This window comes from Sinocyclocheilus anshuiensis, unplaced genomic scaffold, assembly GCF_001515605.1.
Source record: "Sinocyclocheilus anshuiensis isolate Anshui unplaced genomic scaffold, SAMN03320099.WGS_v1.1 scaffold303, whole genome shotgun sequence".
In the NCBI taxonomy this organism is placed as follows: domain Eukaryota; kingdom Metazoa; phylum Chordata; class Actinopteri; order Cypriniformes; family Cyprinidae; genus Sinocyclocheilus; species Sinocyclocheilus anshuiensis.
In genome coordinates this window covers 643,831-664,497 of record NW_015549583.1, presented here as the reverse complement: position 1 = coordinate 664,497, position 20,667 = coordinate 643,831, and the positions used below count along the sequence as shown (strand labels likewise).

The following is a 20,667-nucleotide window of genomic DNA, read 5'->3' as shown; positions in this document are numbered from 1 at the left end:
AGAACACCTCAATCGCTTAGGAGTCATTCTTGTCTACATCTGCTCCGGCGGTGAAACAATGGCGGACTGATGACAGTCACTCAGGGCGGAGCTAAGGTAAGACGCCAGTCCAGTCTGTGCTGAAACGCTACTGTCAATCAAACTATCGTGGGAGGGGCCTGACATTGTGATGTCACACAGACAGGCATCTGAGATCGGCTCGATTTGAGAAAGGGGCAAAGATTTGAGCAGATAAAAAAAAAAACATTGGGTGGATTTTTATCATCTTAGGGTGGTTGTGTACACACACTGCCAACACACATTTCAGTTCAAACTACTTGTAAAAGTGCATGTAGCATTATATGACCCCTTTAAGCAAAACATGGTCAGGTCAAAGTGTCTGAATAATTTTTGGTCCCAAATTTTTTATAAATTTTACTGGTAGTCCACAGCGATGCAACAGAAGAACCATTTTTGGTTCCACAAAGAACCATTCAGTCAAAGGTTCTTTAAAGAACCATCTCTTTCTTACCTTTTTATAATCTGAAGAACCTTCTTTCGCCTCAAAGAACCTTTTGTGAAAGAGAAAGGTTCTTCAGATGTTATAGGTTCTTTATGGAACCATTTAGACAAAAAAGGTTCTTCTACGGCATCGTGAAGCACCTTTATTTTTAAGAGTGTAGGGTGTTTGCCAACTGTCATCCTTCTTTGTCAATGATTTCATGAGAGGCTGATGTAACGGTCATGACAGGCGTGTTTTTGGGATGGGACCAGAGTCTGTATGTCTGCTTCTAAAGCCATCAACACTTGCTGATATGTTGCACGATACTTTCGCTGACAGTCAAGCGGCGCGTCCGTCACCACTAGTGCGTTACAGAAAACACGGGCAACACAGATCCGTTCTCCAGCTGTCGGAGACCAGTGCATTTGGATCTGCAATTTTGTTGTGAGCTATTAAATATGTTGTGTAAGCTATCATCTAATTGACCTAAAGACAAGATGCTAATCTAAACACAACACATTTCTGTGTTAAAATGATCTCAACTAAGAGGTCTTGACCTTCTCAACTGCTCTTAACAATTACATTTAGGATACAGTTACTTGCAACCCAGTGAACCATTTACATGACTTTATTTTACAATTTTAAATAATTTTGTCTATTGCCATGAAAATGGCAAATCACACAAGGTTTTAAATAATATCTTAGGGCTGTTGATCATTAAAATGACAATTAATTGTTATTTATCACACCTAAAATTTATATTTGCCATCTGGAATATATGCTCACTCTAAATCTCCAAATGTATTTATAAACAATATGAAGTATTTCTAGTATTTTTAATAATTGGTATTATACATATGTGTGTCATGGCTTCTTATGATGGCCAGTATCACTGATATCACTACCGATGCCTCTATTACACTGACATTTTTAATTTCTGGGTATAAAATGAGTAATTATAACCATTCATCGCTACAACATAATTGAAAGCCAGGTGCAAACTAAAAATTAACAGCGTAAATCATATCAATGATAAACAGAAACAAATCATAAAACATTAAACTATACAATTAACATGTTACCACAACTTAAGTGCATGGTTAAAAATGTATTGATTTAAACACATTTTTTTTTATTTAATAAGGTGTAGTAACTTAATGAAATTGTCTAGTGGATTTTGTGTTCCCAGCATGCTTTGCACAGGACTGGAAGGGCAGAATAAATGTTGAAATTATGTGTTGTTTAATTTGTCGAACATAGTAGTTTGTTGGTTGAACATAATGTTATTACTCAAAATGATCAATGCAAATGGTTGCTTTATTTGTTTTTTTCTTCTTATTTATAGCCCAAACATTTGTTTTTAGAGTGGAGCCCTAGTTTTCTTCACATTCAAAATGTTCATAACAAGGTTGAAAAATTGCAAACGTCATAAAAATGAATTGAAAAAAATATATGATATTTAGTTTACAGATTATAGACATTTTCTAAATGTTTGAAAACATTTTCTGAAACACCGTTTACTGACCACTGGTAGAAAATTACATTACTCTGCATTATGCATTACTCTCTGAGCTTTACCGTGTCACACTTCCCTCGCCTTAAAGCCGATCTCATCTGGTTCTCCTCAGTCCCAGCAGACCCCAAACCCTCTCAGTAATCCTGCAGGACATGCTCTCATCCCTCCAAAGCCCTTGTTTTTCAGCAGCAGCTTAAGCATGAACCTTCATCACGAGAGCGTTTCTCCAGCGTCTCCTGAAGAGCCATGAGCTCACTGCATATTCAGTATCCTCCACCACAAATTAGCGCATTAGCCATATTACTGTGCATGTCGAGACAGAGACGGATATTTCTCGTTTGCATTGTCTCAGCTCAGATTATTCTGTCAGAACAGGTTGTTGCACAATCATGCGGAATAAATAATAACAGTTTGGACATCTGAAATCACAAAAGCGTGCATCTGGTTGTCAACCATCATGAAAAACCATAGAAGCAACAACAACAAACCTACAAAACGGCCTCTCAGAATCATGGTCTCTGTTGCTCGGATCTGCCGCGTGCTGGTCTACAATTGTGCAGATTTGGTGCTGGTCTGGGGTCAGGGTTGTGAGGTCACCTTTGTCACTGTCCCAGGAATGGATGAACGGTGGTGCCAACATGTGAGTAATGTAGGGTACACCCAAGACGTGCCAGTTGTGACCTTTCACCCCACCTCGCCCAGACCGAGCTGCCAGACGCCCATCAGTGGGCCAATTCATCTCAACATGTTTACTGGGCAATGCCCTTCTTCGTCAGCCATCAAATCAGCTTTGAATGCATGCAAACATGATGGATGAAGCATGTTCTCACAGGCACTGGGGAGATGACCTGTTTGTTTCAATCACTAAACTCATATGTAGAGGCTCGCTGGAGAGGCTCGAAGGCTCATGGGATGCAGGTTCTCGGTCTGAGGTTTAAAATGCTTTATTAGTCCAAAATCTGGAATCTGTTACAAGTGGAAATCAGACAAGCTCTTTTAAAGGCATCTCAACTTTTCATGTTAGTTTCTTGATTGAAAATCTGTCTATTTAATGCTTTCGTCTTCCATAATAATGCTATGAATTATCTTCACATCAAAAGCTTTCTCAGCCAAAATTATGACATTTATTATTTTAATTAATTAATTAATTGGATTAAAATGGTATATACATTTTATAAAACAATTAATCTAAAAACATACACTACCATTCAAAGGTTTAGAGTTGTTATGATTCTTTAATGTTTTGAAAAAAACATCAAGGCTGCATTTATTTGATCAAAAACACAGTAAAAAATGTGAAATATTATTACAATTTAAAATAGCCATTTTCTATGTGAATATATGTTAAAATGTAATTTATTTCTGTGATCAAAGCTGAATTTTCAGCATCATTACTCCAGTCTTCAGTGTCACATGATCTTCAGAAATCATTCTAATATTCTGATTTGCTGCTCAAGAAACATTGTTGTTTCAACAATGTTGAAAACAGTTGTGCTGCACAATACTTTTGTGGAAACTGTGATACATTTATTTTTTCAGGATACTTTGATGAATAGAAAGTTCAAAAGAACTGTATTTATTTGAAATGGAAATATTTAGTAACATTATAAATGTCTTTACTGTCACTTTTGATCAATTTAACGCATCATTGTTGAATAAAAGTATTAATTTCTTTAAAAAACAAAAAATCTTATTGTCCCCAAACTTTTGAATGGCAGTGAACATACATAATTGATATTTTTTGTATGCCTGATTTTAAATACAAATGCAACAAAAATATTAAAGCTGCAAGCAGCGTTGAAAGGGCCCTTGCACCCAGTGGCTTTAGGAAAACAGCGAATGGTCAGAAATATGCATGTAAAGTGGTAAATATAGGAGGAATATGTCAAAGTCATTTATATGTGCCAAACGTCCACCTGCCAGCTGGTGGCGCTATGACTATAGCTGAATATTGGCATGTTGATGCCTTTAAGCCAGCACTTTTATCAAACATATGAAGCTTGGTGCAGATTGAACATGGTATGTTTGAGTTAGTGTAAAGCATGACGTATCCTGTTGCCAACAGGTGGCGCTATGATTATAACTGAACATTGTCCTTTAGATGTCTTCAGGCCAGGACTCTTACCGAACATGTGAAGTCCAGTGCAGATTGGACATTGCATGTTTAAGTTAGTGTAAAACAAGTAATTTCCTGTTGCCAGCAGGTGGCGCTATGATTGAATATGAACTGAATTCATATGAACTGAATATGAACTGAATATTTGCCTTCAGATGTGTTCAGGCCAGGACTCTTATTGAACATGTGAAGTTTGGGGCAGATCGGACATTGTATGCCTGAATTATAACAACTTCCTATTTCATGGCGAAACATCAAAGTTTGTAAGGCCACCACGGACACGGCCTCCAAGGAAAACTCAAGATCTTCGCAATTTAACATCACAAAGGGCTTTAGATTACACTGACCAAATTTGGTGTTGATCTGTTTAAATCTCTAGAAGGAGTTCGTTTAAATACAACGCCTGAAAATGGCAAAAACGACACAAAACTTGCCGAGAAAATTCAAACTAACAGACTTCCTGTTGGGTTTTGGATTTTGTACCGTGGGACTTTTTTGTAAGTATTGGTGTGTTACATGTGCCTACCGAACTTCGTACATGTATGTGAAACATAGCTCGAGTGGCACTTTGTTGAATTTTATAGGTGGCGCTATTGAGGCATTTTGCCACTCCCACTTCTGAAACCCATATCAGACGTAAATGTTCACCACTTCTGGTGTGTGTGCAAAGTTTCATGAGTTTTCGAGCATGTTTAGGCCCTCAAAAATGCAATTGATTTTGGAGAAGAAGAAGAAGAAACTGAACAATTCCAATAGGGTCCTCGCACCTAACAAAATATATTATTATGATTATTATTACTATTGTTAAGAGATGCTCAGGTCTTTAAGTGGATATGGCAAACGGGAGAAGCAGCAGCAGCAGTGCAGTGTTTTCCCATCAATATGAGCAGCTGTGTGTTTAGTGTGTTAATGACGGCACAGATGCAGACGCTTAGCAGGATTATAGTGCGTGATCTGCCTCTTACACTCAAGATATGTGAGAAACGGAGAAACTGAGCAAGAGTAGGAAATGGGGGAGAAAGAGCTGGATCTCACTGCCAAAGAAAACACCGCTACACTTGAGAAACAATCAGCGGAGCATCAGGCAGGTTTACAGGAGCTTCAGACACTTTAATGCTTTAAGAGCAGCTCTCAGAGAAACGAGGAGTCTCTCTGTCAGCTGTGAAGACGGCTCTGCGCTGGACCTCAGGGATGCACCAAACCTGCTCTGTGAACTGAGATTCTGGCAGAGCTGATGTGAGCGTCATTCTGTGTCTAGCTTTCCAAGCCACTGGACATTGTTGGTAATTACTCTGCCCTGGAGTCTAGCTGCACTAGGCTTGATAATCGAGACAAAAACGTGCTCTGCATGACGCTGCCATGGAGACGCTTCTAAAACATCTGATGATGGACACGAGAAAATATGAGCAGTGAGGTTTAAAACCACACACACACACACACACACACACACAGATCTGTTGCAGTGACATGAGATCAGACAACATCTGTGTTTCGTGTCAAAATACACTCTTGATAATAAAACAATGAAGCAAAGGAATCGTATGATCAGGATGTTAAAATAAACAAAAATCTCACCTTTCAGAGCAAACATTGATAAACATGTCCCAGCCATGTTCGTCACTTTGTGGTTCCCTTAAACATATTGAGGTGGTCTGTGCCTATTTGCAGCGCGTTTCTTTGTTTGTGTTGTGAGTATTTGCAGCGCGCTTCTGTTTTGCAGTGCGTTTATTTATTTGTTTGTGTTGTGAGCATTTGCAGCTCATGTTGTCAAATCGACGAAGATGTTTTCTTAATTTGCAGGTGTTTTTTCATTTGCAGCTGGTTGAGCTCTCTTGGCCACCGTAGTTAAAGGCATTTGTTGAGTAAAATAGCACATGCATGCACAGTATGTGGATTCTAAACGTTCTAAAAGTTAATAAACTGTATAATGATGATGCCCACTGATGGACACTGTGTGACTATTAGAAGAGTAATAACACATGACTGATTTGAACTGGTCAGCTACTGTATTCAGACTGACACTAGAAGAACTAAGTTGAAGCAGTGTTATTTTAGTATCACCGAGATACTAGTTTTTATTTATATTTTGCATTTGTTTTTATTGTAATATGTTTAGTATTATTTTAATTTTAGATTTTAGTAACAGGTGTGAGTTTTGCCATTTTATTTGTTTTATTTTTTATATTATTTTAAGTTAAAAATGTTGCTTATTTTAAATATATAGTTCAGTCATGAAACTCTAGATGGCGCAGGAGACGGGTTGTTAATGTAACTGATGATATTCAGAGAGTTAAATGACTTGGCTCAATCTGATTGGTTCATGCAGCATATGCAGCCAATGAGCTTACTGCCTTGCATTTACTGTATATGGCTGGCTAGCATTCACTTCAGATTCCTGCAGCGCGCTTTCAGAACACACACACACACACACACACACACACTGAGATCTGCTGCAGTGACACGAGATCAGACAACATCTGTGCCTTGTTTCAAATACCTGCAACCAATCATAACCATGTGGTAACTAGCATGAGAATAAAAAAACTTTATAATAGCATATAAAAGCATGATAAACTTATGTAATTTAAATGGTTGGTTTGTGGTGTTTAATATTAAATTTTTAAATTTGTAAATATTACATTTTTAAAATTTTAAAATTCATATTAATTAAAGAGTTGTCATGATTGAAATCAAGTTAAACTAAATGAAAATAAGAAAGGTTGCCTAGGTAACTAGATTAATGTCAATGTTAATATTCCTTTCCTTTCCTTTCCTTTCCTTTCCTTTCCTTTCCTTCATTTCAGCTATGTCAAGTAACAAAAACTTTGTAAATTGTTTTAGTTTTAGTTAACCATAATATCCCTGATTTGAAGTACTAAAATAACTAAAACTGAAATGAAAATGAATGAAATATAAATATAAATATATATATAGTATATATTAAAAAACGAAGAAAAGTGATACAAGCACATAAATTACTAAAACTTAAAATCAAATTAAAATTAAAACTGAAATATATACAGATAAAAGCCAAAACATTAATAAATACTACAACAGTTTATACATGATACTACATTAACACTGGTTTCTTTCTCTAGACACGTCTCTCTCAGTGTGTGAGCAGATGAGAGGAGGTCAGTGACGGCGTTACCTTGCGGGACAGGGCTGTGTGTTACAGGACGTCACACCGGTGGACGGCCGAGATCGCGAGTTACAGTAAGACGTATTCACCTGCAGCCTCAGATCCTTATAGCAGACTGATTTACTGACCATCTGACCTGAGGAGCAAACACAAACAACATATACAAAACTCAAATCCCCTGATGAACTGACATAAGCTGGAAATCATCATGAACACTACTTCATCGTGAAGAAACTTCAAGGTATTTGAGCTGAAGAAGCAGTTTTCCAGATGGGAACAGACCTTACGGACTCACCTGAGGCTCAGCTATAGAGTTACACCTGCACAGACCAGCAGTTATGCTTGAGAAACACACAACAATGCTGTTGAGTTCCACTCAGATCATTTAGACTGATTTTGGATGCATGTGCACTGATATGCAATTAATGAAAAAATGCAACAGGTTTTACAAAATCCCTTGTAAAAAAGAAATTAATGCACTAATGGAAATAAGACACTTTAAAAGAATTACAGTTTTTCTCCATTGCTAACACACTATAACTGTTTCATTTGGCACAGTTTTCCAAACCATTCATACAGTTCTCGAAACAAAGACACGTTTCTCAAAACTTTGAACACATTTCACCTGTTTTCACACATGCTCCAATTTGCTCAGTGTTTTCTGCAAAACTCTACACAAGAACGACATCATTTTGCAGGTTAACCATGCTCTCATTTAGAAGCTGCAAACCCAAAATATAACTACCACACAAATAGCACACATTTATCCATGTGTGAACATTAAGTAGTAAAACTGATGACACACCAGTCAGAATCTCAGGATGATATGAACAAGAATGCACAGAAAGTATTTAGTCAGACTAAGAAACTGCTATAGTATGCACTTAAGGATATTACCAATATTGTAATGCAACTTGTCAGAGGATGCTGAATTTATTAATTTTATTTTATTTTTTACAGTAACTGACACTATATTCCAGTGTGTGTTTACTGTAGATTCTGTTGTTTGGTTTTTTAACTTTTCTCTTCTAGTGCTTTTCATCTGCTGTAAGATCACTTTGCATTAGTGTAATGAAAGTAAACTTTTCTTTACGTTTATTGCTGAATTTTACTGTATCTGCACCGCGCTATTTATGTTGTATACTGTAACATACATTGACTAGCAAAAGGAATCCTGTTTCCCAAAATGAGGTTTTTGTAACAGTGTTTTGAATTGATCTCACTAGTGTTCTCTATGCAGGAAAGTAGTGTGTGTATTTGACAGGTTTGTGTGCCATCTGAGGCCAAAGTTTGAGTCTGACAAAAGAGAATGTGTTTTTGACTAAAATGTTTGACTTTGACCTGGAAGTTTGAAGTTTGCACAAGTTGGTGTGTAGTTTTGAGATTGTGTTTATAGTTGTGAGAAAGTGGTGAAGTGTTTCATGAATTGCGTGTTAGCAATCGAGAAAAACTAATAAATCATTCAGACTGATTTTGTGAACTGGATCAAATGATTCATCATTGAAAAGGTCTGATTCACAAGAAGGATTTGTTGACAAATCTGCTTCTCTCATAAACTCTCATGAATGAGCGAGGATGGATGTCTAGATTTTCAGTGAATAACAATTTAAAATACTAGCGATGCACATGGGTTTGATTTCAATGGAATGCATGCACTGTTGAAATGCAATACGTTGAATGCAATGCAAGTTGCTTTGGATAAAAGTATCTGCCAAATGCATAAATGTAAATATGTCACTAAAACTACAATTTTGATTCAGGTTTATTTTCTACATATATGCATTTTATTATGAATATCCATAAATTTAATCAGCGCAAGAGCTTGAGCTGGACCAGAATCACAGACCGCCAGAAGATCTGTAGCAGTAATGTCTGGCCTACATTTGCCATGTTCCTCTACTCGCAGCAGGTTGTGTTCAGACTGATCAGTACCTCCTGCGCAGCTGGTTGAGCACTGCGAGCGAAGGATGGCCCACGTGTAGTTGTGTTTGGGCTGGTTGCGTCGCTCTGTATGGTCTTTGGTCAGTGTGAATTCCCACTGAATGCCCGGATTCCAGCCCTGCATGAGAACCTGTGCAAGGACAAACACACAAGACCTAATGAACCATCAACCACACAGGAAAACACAAAACCATTCTTCTTTAATTCTTGAGGACAACGAGTACACTGACTCTGTGTTACGACAGAGCGCTGCCCACATGCTGCGTCCCCGAACAAAGTCTCATGCTATCAGAACATTCTGCATTTAACACAGTCAAGAAGGTCGTTTTAACCGTAATTCCATTTTGTAGAGTAATACAAATAGTTTACAGCTGCTTGATATAAGAGTCAGTAACATATAAATATCAACAAAGGAAAGATCTTTTAAAAATTGAAGTAAATAAAAAAAAACCTTAGAAGTGAACTGTTTTATGTTGGTAGTTTATGTTAGTTTCCTATCATTAAGTTTTTATAACATTTTCAAGTTTGAATTTAGAAACTTTAACAATGTCATGTAGTGGTTTCTAATATTCTTAAAACTTTTTTGGCTTGTAAACGGTGCTTGATCTGTGCAGATTTCTCTCCTGTTTCAGACCAGACCACTTTTACACTGGAGGAACCGTTATTATGGATTATGGACTTTTGGTATTTTAGCCGGAAGCAAGGGTTTGAAGTTAAAGAGGTCATGACATGGACTTTTTTCCCTTGTCAGTAATTGGCCACTGTTATGATTGGCTAACCCCTTTGCATAGTGTCACAATCTCTAGCTGGAGTACCCATCTAGAGGGCACTCCATCCCATACCTCTGATATTCATTCTGGACTCCATTTCCCAGATACCCTCTGCCTAGGAACCGATTACAGACTCCACCCATTTCCCTTCAGGAGGACTATTTAAGTCAGACAAAGCATTTTGAAATTATGTACTTATGGTTTGTGATGCAGCTGCAGTCAGATCTAGTATCGCTTCATCTTTCAACAAATGTGTCTTTGTGACTCTCCATGACACTGTGCCTCGTTTACAAAACAAAATGCTCCGATCAATCCTCTGACACGATCCAGGGTGCCATTAAAAATAAACTATCCACTTGTTCCTTACGCTGGGATCCTTCTGATAGCTATCTATACAAAGACGCGAACGAGCTGTTTAAACCAAATGCGTCAATGCGAATGTTCTTTCACTCCATTTGTCCTATTGACAGACTCGAGCGAGGACTGTGTCAGAAAGTGAACACACATCTGTTTACTGTATCCAGTGCAGACAAGATAGCGGCAGTGATTGTAATTTGTATTTGTTTTTGATGCAATGCGACACTTGCTTTCAGCGTTATCAATGGTGCGTTCCAAACGGGATATATCGCCCTCTGAAGGGCACTTCGGAGTGAAAACAATCATGGCCCCCATATTGAAGGGTCATTCCAAATTGAAGTGCTCAAAACTGGCCACTTCAAAGAGCCCTTCCGAATGAAGGATTTTGAAGGATACAACTGATGGACACTTCAGCCCCCCATGATTCTTTGCGCTGATTCTTTGCATGATGACGGCGTCTCCATATGTGCATGACGCAGAAGGGCACTTCAAGAAACAGTTGTTTGGTCCCCTACACCCTTCAAAGCTCTCTGAAGGGTAAACCCTTTGAAGGGATTAGGGCATAGGGATGAGTCCTTCCGAATGGAACGCAGGGTATGTGTCAGCCGTTAAGCGAGTGAACACCAGTGGGTGGGGCCTATGCTAAGAAGACGACTATTCATTGATGTCTTGCTCTGGAAGCATGTTTATTAGGGATGGCAAGATTCCCCGATTCGCTCGGTGCATCGGCATAAAAAGTTAACGATGCGATGCATCAGTTTAAAAAGTGTGTATTCGTAAGTCGGCATTTGTATCGCGATGCATCGTTTCTAACATATTTGCATCGGTAAAAAACAATTTATTTATATATAATTACTAGTGGATGCGCTATACTTTTATTATTTAGAAAGTGACCAAAAATCTAATTTGTGAAGCGTGTTCTCTCATCACCACTGCTGCGTGAATATGACGAATCACAACACCACGGAGACCCGAGAAAAAACTGGGATTAAAGTCCAAAACCTGACTTGAAATAACCTAACAAATCAATTGGGGCTAAAGCGGTTCCATAAACGACAAATTAAGTTCACACAATCTCACTAATTTGTGCATGCTTAATCTTAAGCAGCCCTTTATGTCGATCATGGATCAAATCGATCCACCATGGCAAACAGCGAATATATTCATGCTGTTTAATGTATTTGAGACATTGTGTTTTCCTCAGTGCAAAACTGATATGTCACAGGTTTAATTTTTATCAGTAAATCTGTATATTTTTCATCTGTAAATGTTAGAAAGTCATGCAAACATATCCATTGTGCTGTCAGGAGTGGGCGAGAGAATGAGCGCTGCTGCGCGCTAAACAGACGGAGCGCAATAGAATAATAGCGCAATAGTTCTGAGTAAAATATACATTTTGCTAAAATATTTGTTGTTGGACATTAAATGTGCCTTTTGTAGAATTTTAAACCTTCATATAAGTGTATCTTTATGATAGCAGTAACTGTAAAGAGACTATTGCAATGGGTAAATCAAATGTAAGCTAGTTCAGTAGCTAATTACTAAGCTCAAATTAGTTAATGTGTGCTTCTTATAGCAGTTACAATATAGTCATTTTCTTTATTATTTATTTTCTTTTTAATTCAGTGATTTTAACTTTTAATTGAGTTATTTGAATGCTTTAAAGAGCAATTTTAGATTGTAATGTTCTAATGTTCTGCTATCTGTTCTGCAAACGTACAGCTGTCATAAAACCAAAGAGAGCCTTTCTGCTTGGCTAGAAACTGTAAAAAAAGTCAAATAATAGCGTTCCTATTGGTCAGTGTTAGAGGAACTCAGTTTAGTGTGATAGTTAGCAGCCCAGGTTAGTTTCCCAGCATAAGTTGCCACAGTGACTGAAGTTGATCTATGTTAAATTTGCTTTATGGAACCAAATCATTTGACAATGAGTCAGACTAACTGAAATAAGCCTGGCTTATTTGGTAAACTTGTTTTATGAAACAGGCCTTGAGGCATTAAAAGTGATCACATTTTTTCCATTGCATTGTATCGCATCGAATCGCATTGTGTTGAATCGAATCGAATCAGAATCGGATCACACTGCATCGTAACAGGGGTGAATCGTATCGCATCGGTAGCTGCTTCATGTGTATCTTTAATGTATCGTATCGTTGGCTATGCATCGAGATTCGTATCGTATCGGCCTCAGTCATGAGATGCACATCCCTAGTGTTTATGCAAACAACTGTGCCCTGGTGACGACACATTGTCCCATTGGATCCAAAACGAGCCGTTTTTGGAGCTTGAATAAAAATGAATGCTTTGTTTATATTGAGGAGAACATTTTAAGCTATGAAACTTCCAGGATGTTTTAATGGTACAAAGACCCCTGCCAAGGCAAATTTGATTTCTCATGTCATGACCCCTTTAAAACAAAATGCTGGATTTGTTTCAGCTTTTGTCTTCTCCAGATGTTAACTGATGGACTGGAGTGCTGTGGATTATTGTGATGTTTTTATCAGCTGTTTGGACTCTCATTCTGACGGCAACCATTCACTGCAGAGTATCCATTGCTGAGACACTGATGCAATGCTACATTTCTACAAATCTGATGAAAAAACAAACTCATCCTAATCTTGGATGGCTTGAGGGTGAGTGCATTTCCAGCAAATTTTCATTTTTGGGTGAACTATTTCTTTAATAAGGTTTTCTTTTAATAAATGTCATCTACTAGTTATTCACTAACCACTTACTAGCACTTATTTTGTGCCCAGCAGCATTCATCTTGATTACATCAAGACTTAAGTGCATAATTGTGAGATGAGATGCATGCTTTACACAATACAGCAGACTCTGGCAAGCAGTAATATGACACACCAGCCAGCACTCTCATTAGACAGAGCCAATAAAGCAGAGCCCATATGCCTTATTACAGAGCACAGTAAAAGTGTATAAATAGAAAAACAAGTGCTATTTTAAAAATTAGTGTTATTTTTTATTGTAACTGGCTGGTTATGCAATTATGGAAGATCAAAAAAGTTACAGGAAGCTACTACCTCAACCACCAGTGTCTCATTGGTGGGTCCACTGGAGGTGAGGCTCTCAGGACGATTGTAGGGTCTCTTGTAGTCAAACACAGCCCCAGCGATGGAGTGTCGTCCAGGCCAGTCCACTGTCCAGCGTCCATTCAGGTAATACTTCCTCTGCAGATTCCTCAGGGCCAGATAAGAGCTGGAGGAGTTGAGCTCCATCACACGGATGCTGCGCGCTCCAGCCGGTATGGTGACCACACGGTAGTACTCTACACAAGAGACAGGGCAGAAATCATAAAAATTATATTTTTGAAAATAACTATATTTTTTAAATGTAAATATTGTTTATATATAATGTTTTATTTATTGCTATTTTCTGGATTACATAAACTGTTATTTCACAGGTAAGTTCCTTAGGAGTGACTTATAAAGTTTATATATCGGTGATATATAAAGTTTATATATCAATTAACCTTGTTTGCAAGTACTTGTTAGAAGAAGCAGTTGAGCTGCAGAAGAGGACAGCAGTTTGTAAGTGTTTTGTACCTTTTATCATTAGATTTTAGCGCGGTTGTCGTTGCTAGGACACATTGTTTTGATTACTGTGTTTACCGTGGTAAACGCGTGCTCAAGTCGCGTTTGTTCTCGTGCGTATTGCGTGGCTTTGCAGTTTCGGCTTAATGAGTAGTAAGGCGTGGCCAGCTGAACTCAATTACGAGGAATCAGAGGAGTATATATTTGCTTAGTACACCGCGGCGGTGGTCGAGGCAGCCCTTGTGTGAAGACCGACGAGTGTAGCGACCATCGACTCTACCTTGCGCGACTCCACCGAGCAAGAACACCGACAAGCCACTTGAGTATTGCTTTTTTTCCCCTTTCTATACTTTTTGTTTAACTTGTTCTCATCTACTTGTTCTAGTCAATTGTACTCAACATGTGCTTTCAAATCTCTACTATTACTACTAACACTCGTAAATCACGCACTGTACGTTGGAGGCAGCACAATCCTAATAATCTGCGTACTGTCCCTATGTCCTCTACTACTTTACTCTCTATTCCAATTGGTCTCTGGAACTGCCAGTCTGCTGTAAACAAAGCAGAATTGATTTCTTCTATTGCTACTCATTCAAGTCTCGACTTCATGGCCCTAACTGAGACTTGGATCAAACCTGAGGACACTGCCACTCCTGCAGCCCTCTCCACTAATTTCACTTTTTCCCACACCCCTCACCTGATTGGGAGGGGCGGAGGGACAGGTCTACTTATTTAAAAATAATGGAAATTAGATAGTCTACCATCTCTCAACAGTTCATTTGAATCACATGCAATTACTATTACCCACCCTGTTACAATCCATTTTGTCGTTATTTATCGTCCCCCAGGTCAACTGGGTAACTGGGTACTACTCGTTGACTTCAACATCCACCTAGATAAACCACAGGCTGCTGACTTCAACACTCTATGTAGCATGTAGCATGTGTCTACTACAGCTACTCACAAATCAGGTAACCAATTGGACCTTATCTACACACGCTACTGCTCAACTGAAAACACTTTGTTTACACCGTTGCACACCTCAGACCCCTTCCTCATCACTTCTAACCTCATACTGACTCCGGACACAACACACACTCCTCCGCACGTCACCTTTCGGCGTAACCTACGCTCACTCTCTCCCACTCGCCTATCCTCTATGGTTTCATCCTCACACAAATTTAGTCAAATCTCGAATAACTTACAAAATTAAGCTGAAATTGATTAAATTAATTTGATGATGAATGAAGTAATGGAAAAATATATATTGCCATGATATTATAGCCATTCAGCATTACAGTATAATTCAAACCAGTACAAATATATAAAATGGTTTTATGTGTCATTTTTTTAACAATTGCAGGACATTAAAATTAATATAATAACTTTTAATTTAAGTGAATTTAAACCAATATTCACATAAACCCATTATAATAAATGTGGCATTTAACTGTGCTAAACGATGTGGGGATTAGCACAGCTATTTTAGGAAGAGAAAAAGTGAATAAAATAGCAAATGTAATTGCAGAAATTAACATGTTATTTTTCCCAGCTCTAATTAGAATGGTGTTCATAGAGCAAAGACAGACACGTACGGCTCAGGTAATGTTGTTTGGTGTTTTGCCCTTTGTAGATCTTGCAGGTGGAGTTGTCGCCCTTGCAGACGCCACACAGATCCGGCACGGCATTGGATCCCAGCACCTTATCACAGCCCACTCTCTGGAAAACACAAATCAGGAGCTCTCAGCAAGCACAGAAGCAGCAATAAAGCACTCGTAATCATCATTCCAGTTACAATAGTTCAGTAAAATCAGACAAAAAGTCACGAGAGATGAGGAAGTGCCTCCATGGAGCTGTGATTGGCCGATGATGTTGTCTGTGTATTAATGCCCGTGTCCGCAAATTGGCATTAATGAGTCAAAATGGTGGAAATGAATGGGTTAATTATAAAGAAAGCAACTCACCCGCTCAGATATCAGCATTTTCTGTCATGTCCAAATCAAATCAAACTTAAAATAATGATCTGAGCTGTTTTTTGTGACTGCCCACCATCATTAAACATTCAGAGTTTACCAAGGACTAAAAGCCCAAAACCAGACAGTGGATTTAGACTCCTTATTTCAGAAGACCACCACACACCACTGCTACACAAGCTCACGTGTAAATATGTTGTATTAATAAAGAGCTACAAGATGCTCCAAACTTCAAAGATAATCTTAGAGAAAGAAACACAAGAAGGTATTAATTTCAACATGCATGTCCAAATACACAGAGATCAAATGCTCTCAGCTGAAAAGCATGTCCATGTTCAGTGTGTAAAAATGTTCTTTGTCTAATGTTTTCAGTGCAAACTACTTATGTCATCGGCTCGAGTATAATCTAAAACATGAAATGACAAATGATTCCGATGATTCATCATTACTGCTTATTTAAACTAAATCTGCGGAACTATAATTGTTCTGGTCCACTGCAATTTGTCACTATTTCATGCTAACATAATTTCTCTTTTAATTTAACAGCAGATTTGAAATGTTGTCAGAGAAGCGCAGCAGCTGAAGTCAAATTTAATTGAACTAAATAGTAGTTGGCTCTTTCGCCACAAACATCCAAACATGCAATATGAAACTGATGTGTGCTCTGAAGGAAAGTCTTTAGAAAGATGTTTTTTTCTGAACCAAACTGAGATGAAATGCATTTGATCGCTTTGCCTCTCAAGAGGGATTTCCACATCAGAAGAAAACATAAAAGCAATCATTGGGAGAATTCACTACAGATGAATCCTCTTGAAAATCTCTGGTTTTGATGATAACACACACTGTGTCAGTAGTCCATTACCAGAGAAAAACAAAACAACCAACAGCATTATGCTTTTATAATATGTAGCTATGCATTACACAACTCAACAAACCACTGGACAGAGAATACAACACGCATAAGTAAAGAATATTTTGCATTCAACACATTTTCAGCTGAAAGTTACTTACACCACATTACTCAGTTACTTTCAAGTAACTAGACTAAGGCCAGACAGTACTGTATCTACCAGTGTTGGAGAGTTACGGAATCAGATTACTATTTTCAAGTAACAAGTAAAGTAACACATAACTTTTTAATTTACGTGAAAATATCTGAGTTACTTTTTCAAATAAGTAACGCCAGTTGCTTTGTTTCCCATGTATTGACTGACAGCTCTCTCGTCTCCGTGTTGCGAGACATCGGGAGTAAGTGCAGTCGTGTGCGCTGTGTAAAGATGATGTCTCTGTAGTTCTATCTAGACTAAGTGTCAACATGCATTTACTCATCTCACCTGCACAAAAAACAGATTCAGTATTCCTCAAAATTAATAAAAGCAGTAAAAAATTTTGAAAAAATTAAATGTTAACACAAACATTCTTTATGCATTTAATCCCATTTTATTAATCAGAGTCTTTAATGTTGTAAAAATGACTTTAGATAAACATAACATTTGTGTTTCTTTTTTTGTGATTGAGATGAAAGTGTTGAACTTTCTTTTCTTGTGTCCTTTTCTTCATGCAATCCAGAATGGCAGCACAGCTGAAAGGTTTGTTTGAACTTTTTGAATTGCCATTTTTCTCAGCCTAAGGCTTATTCATTTCACTTTTGGTGTGAAAGGGCTTTTACATTAGCCAAAAATAGAACTGTTTTATGTTAAAAACAAACCAGCAAGCCCAGGCCAGAGGAGAAAGCGTAAAACAAAGGTTACATAATGCATTAGGTTGCTTTCCACAAAATGTAATTAAACAATGCAATTAGTTACATTATTAGGGAGCAACAGAATATTGTAATGCATTACTTTTAAAAGTAACTTTCCCCAACTACAAGCTCTTTGTAGAATTGTACAGTAAGAAAGTTATTTCCCTTAACCAGGAAATTAACGTTCTTACAATTGACAGACAGTTGACCCTGAGAGGTCAAGTACATATCTACAGCGGATCTAAATATTTATAATTAATTATAACTAGTTATGATTAATTATTCATATTTCCCTTATGAGCTGATTCGCTACAACATGTATAATATCTACAGAGACAGTGACTTAAGACCTCAGGTTATGCAGTATATTTGCATTGTGTCAGAATTAAAATATTGTGAATATTGTACATTACCTCACAAATGCCATCAATGCAGACATCGGAGCTGTCCTGTGTGCAGAGTGTCCCATCCTTGACTTTACTGGAGAGGGCGAAGAAGAAGTCATAACCTTCAGCGAAGCAGTAGAGCTTACATATGTCCTGATCTGGAACAACACACACACACACACACACACACACACACAAGGAATATCAGGCATAGTTCCCTAAAAACACACGTCCTATAACCTGTGGACAGTAAATTCAAAAGTATTCACCCCCATGGATTTCTGCTCTTGTGACATTCCGAAATTAAAGCATATTTACATAGGATATCTATCTTAATTGATTGGTTTGAACAGCCTAACTTCTGTAAACTATTCAATTACACTAGGAACGTAAACTCTGAAATCAAGCAAAATATGGTGACCAGGTAGAACTGTGTTGCTTTCAAATCCATCTGTGTTCAATTGTCTGAAAGCACACCAAATTTCACTGACTCAGTGAGTCTCACAACTAATGAAGCCCGAGGAACTTTGAGATCAAGCTGCAAGGAGGAAAACAGCTGGAAATGGTTACAGAAAGACTGACAAAGCTCTGGATCTTCCTAGAAGCACTACAAACTCTGTCCCAGCTCAATCCCTTCATTAACTCGCTTTAAAATCAGAGGGAAAAAACTGGTCGACAAGACTGTTGAAGAAGCCCCATCCCCATTCTAAACCATAATAAGTGCTTTTTTTGATGAGTATGCTAAAGTGTATTTGTTATTCACAATGGTAATCTCAACCCAAAATCCTGAAATCTGAATTGTTGATATGAAATGTGGTTCCAGAAGCAACAAGACTATGGATCCAGCAGCATTTTCTAATTGGGCAAGTCATCAAGAATGGAAGAAATGGCAGAATCATGCATCGGGATTGTTTTTAAGGAGGAACTAAAAGGCTTGTTTCCATTAATGCCAACATGGATGAAGCCAAATACAGAAAGACACTGCATGAGAACTTGCTCAGTCATCCAACGATCTGCATTAAGTGTGAAGTTCCAATGACCGAAAGCACATGGTAAAAACTATGAAATAGTTTGAAATACATCAGATTTGTGATAGAACCTGATCCAACTTTATCCACCTAATTCACAAGACATCAAGACACTTTGTGCTGAAGAATAGAGATTCCAGTCATACCTGCGTGAAGATGCATGACTGTAATAATTTCTAAAGGACCGCGTATAAACTAATGACATTAAAAAACGTCTTTCATTTCAGAGACATTAATGTTCTTTTGGTGCATAAATGTGTTGAATTTATTGTGTGGTGGAAGGAAGACACATTTTCCATGTGTTACAATTTGGAGGAATAACAGAAACCAAATGTGAAAAATTCAAGGGGGTGAATATTATGTGAAGGCTGAACATACTTCACGTCAGTCTAACTTCATAAACATAATACAATGAATGTTTTTACCTAGATGTTTGTCAAATACACTGGCTCATTTCTTTCAAAGCATCCCCTCAGCCGATAGAAATACACGTTTATACCAACCGTCCACGCGTGTGTAGGGTTTCCACTTGTAGTGCCATCCGCGGAAGGGTTTGCTGTTGAACTCGGCGCACTGGGCAGCTCTGAAGTCCATGGCGTTTTGAGGACAGTCAGCGGTGTTACACAGTTTATAAGAGCGAGACGAGCCCTCGCAAAACCTGCCGCCATACATCGGCCTGAGAGAGAAGAAAAGACGGGAAAAGAAACTGATCACGAGACACGTCTTGATTTACAGCAACAGCAACTTCACTCAGTCACTCATGGTTGCCAAGCGGCTGTAGAGGACAGTCAGCGGTGTTACACAGTTTATAAGAGCGAGACGAGCCCTCGCAAAACCTGCCGCCATACATCGGCCTGAGAGAGAAGAAAAGACGGGAAAAGAAACTGATCACGAGACACGTCTTGATTTACAGCAACAGCAACTTCACTCAGTCACTCATGGTTGCCAAGCGGCTGTAATGTTTGTTGTAGTAATGAGATGCATTGCCAAAGAAATTAAGATGTCATTCTATTCTGACAAGGAATCAATTTTCTTGCCACTTAAAATTACATTTCTGCAGAGTAAAGTGTTTGTATATAAAGTGCAGCAGTGCATAACGCATCTTATGATGAACAAGATGAATGGTTATCAGAGCATGAATCAAACTCTCTCACATTGCCAGCAATTTTCCATGCAGCAGTTTTTATTATATTCCTGCTTGTGGGAAATGAAAAATCAAGTAGAACTACAGTATTTCACAGGATCACACATGTATCCCAATGTCTCCATTTCTGTTAGCTTTCCTTCTTCTATAGAGAGTTTCATGGCATAAGGCTCAGAAGATTGGTTGAAAATATGTATTTCCATGAGCAAAGAGGAGAATTCAAAACCATACTTCTGAAGAGTTTTGTGCTTGCCTTGAGATAAAGAGGAATGCTTTAGCAGATTGGGAATTACAGAGATTCTCGGTTCAAACAAAGTCCGAGATATTCACTAACTGTTTGTTTGTATCAAAACTCTTCAATTGTTTGTTATAAATAAATAAATAATACAAATTTAAATCAGCCTAAAATGTACACTACCATTCAAAAGACTGGGGTTGGAAAAATACGATTTTTAAGTCTCTTTTGCTCACCAACTCTGCATTTATTCGATCAAAAATACAGTAAAAACAGTAAAAATGTGAAATAT

General features: G+C 38.0%; 1 protein-coding gene across 1 annotated transcript in view; it reads right to left on the bottom strand.

Annotated features, from left to right (window-relative positions):
* The window catches only part of LOC107657842 (A disintegrin and metalloproteinase with thrombospondin motifs 16-like), a 76,418-nt gene that overhangs the window by 13,755 nt on the left and 41,996 nt on the right, over window positions 1-20,667 (bottom strand). Inside the window, exons 14-19 of the mRNA XM_016446115.1 lie at window positions 19,500-19,672; window positions 17,996-18,126; window positions 15,464-15,587; window positions 13,359-13,603; window positions 9,188-9,326; window positions 7,265-7,391 (exon numbers count right to left, since the gene is read on the bottom strand). Coding sequence (XP_016301601.1) covers window positions 7,265-7,391; window positions 9,188-9,326; window positions 13,359-13,603; window positions 15,464-15,587; window positions 17,996-18,126; window positions 19,500-19,672 — 939 coding nt within the window. The remainder of the gene's footprint in view (window positions 1-7,264; window positions 7,392-9,187; window positions 9,327-13,358; window positions 13,604-15,463; window positions 15,588-17,995; window positions 18,127-19,499; window positions 19,673-20,667) is intronic.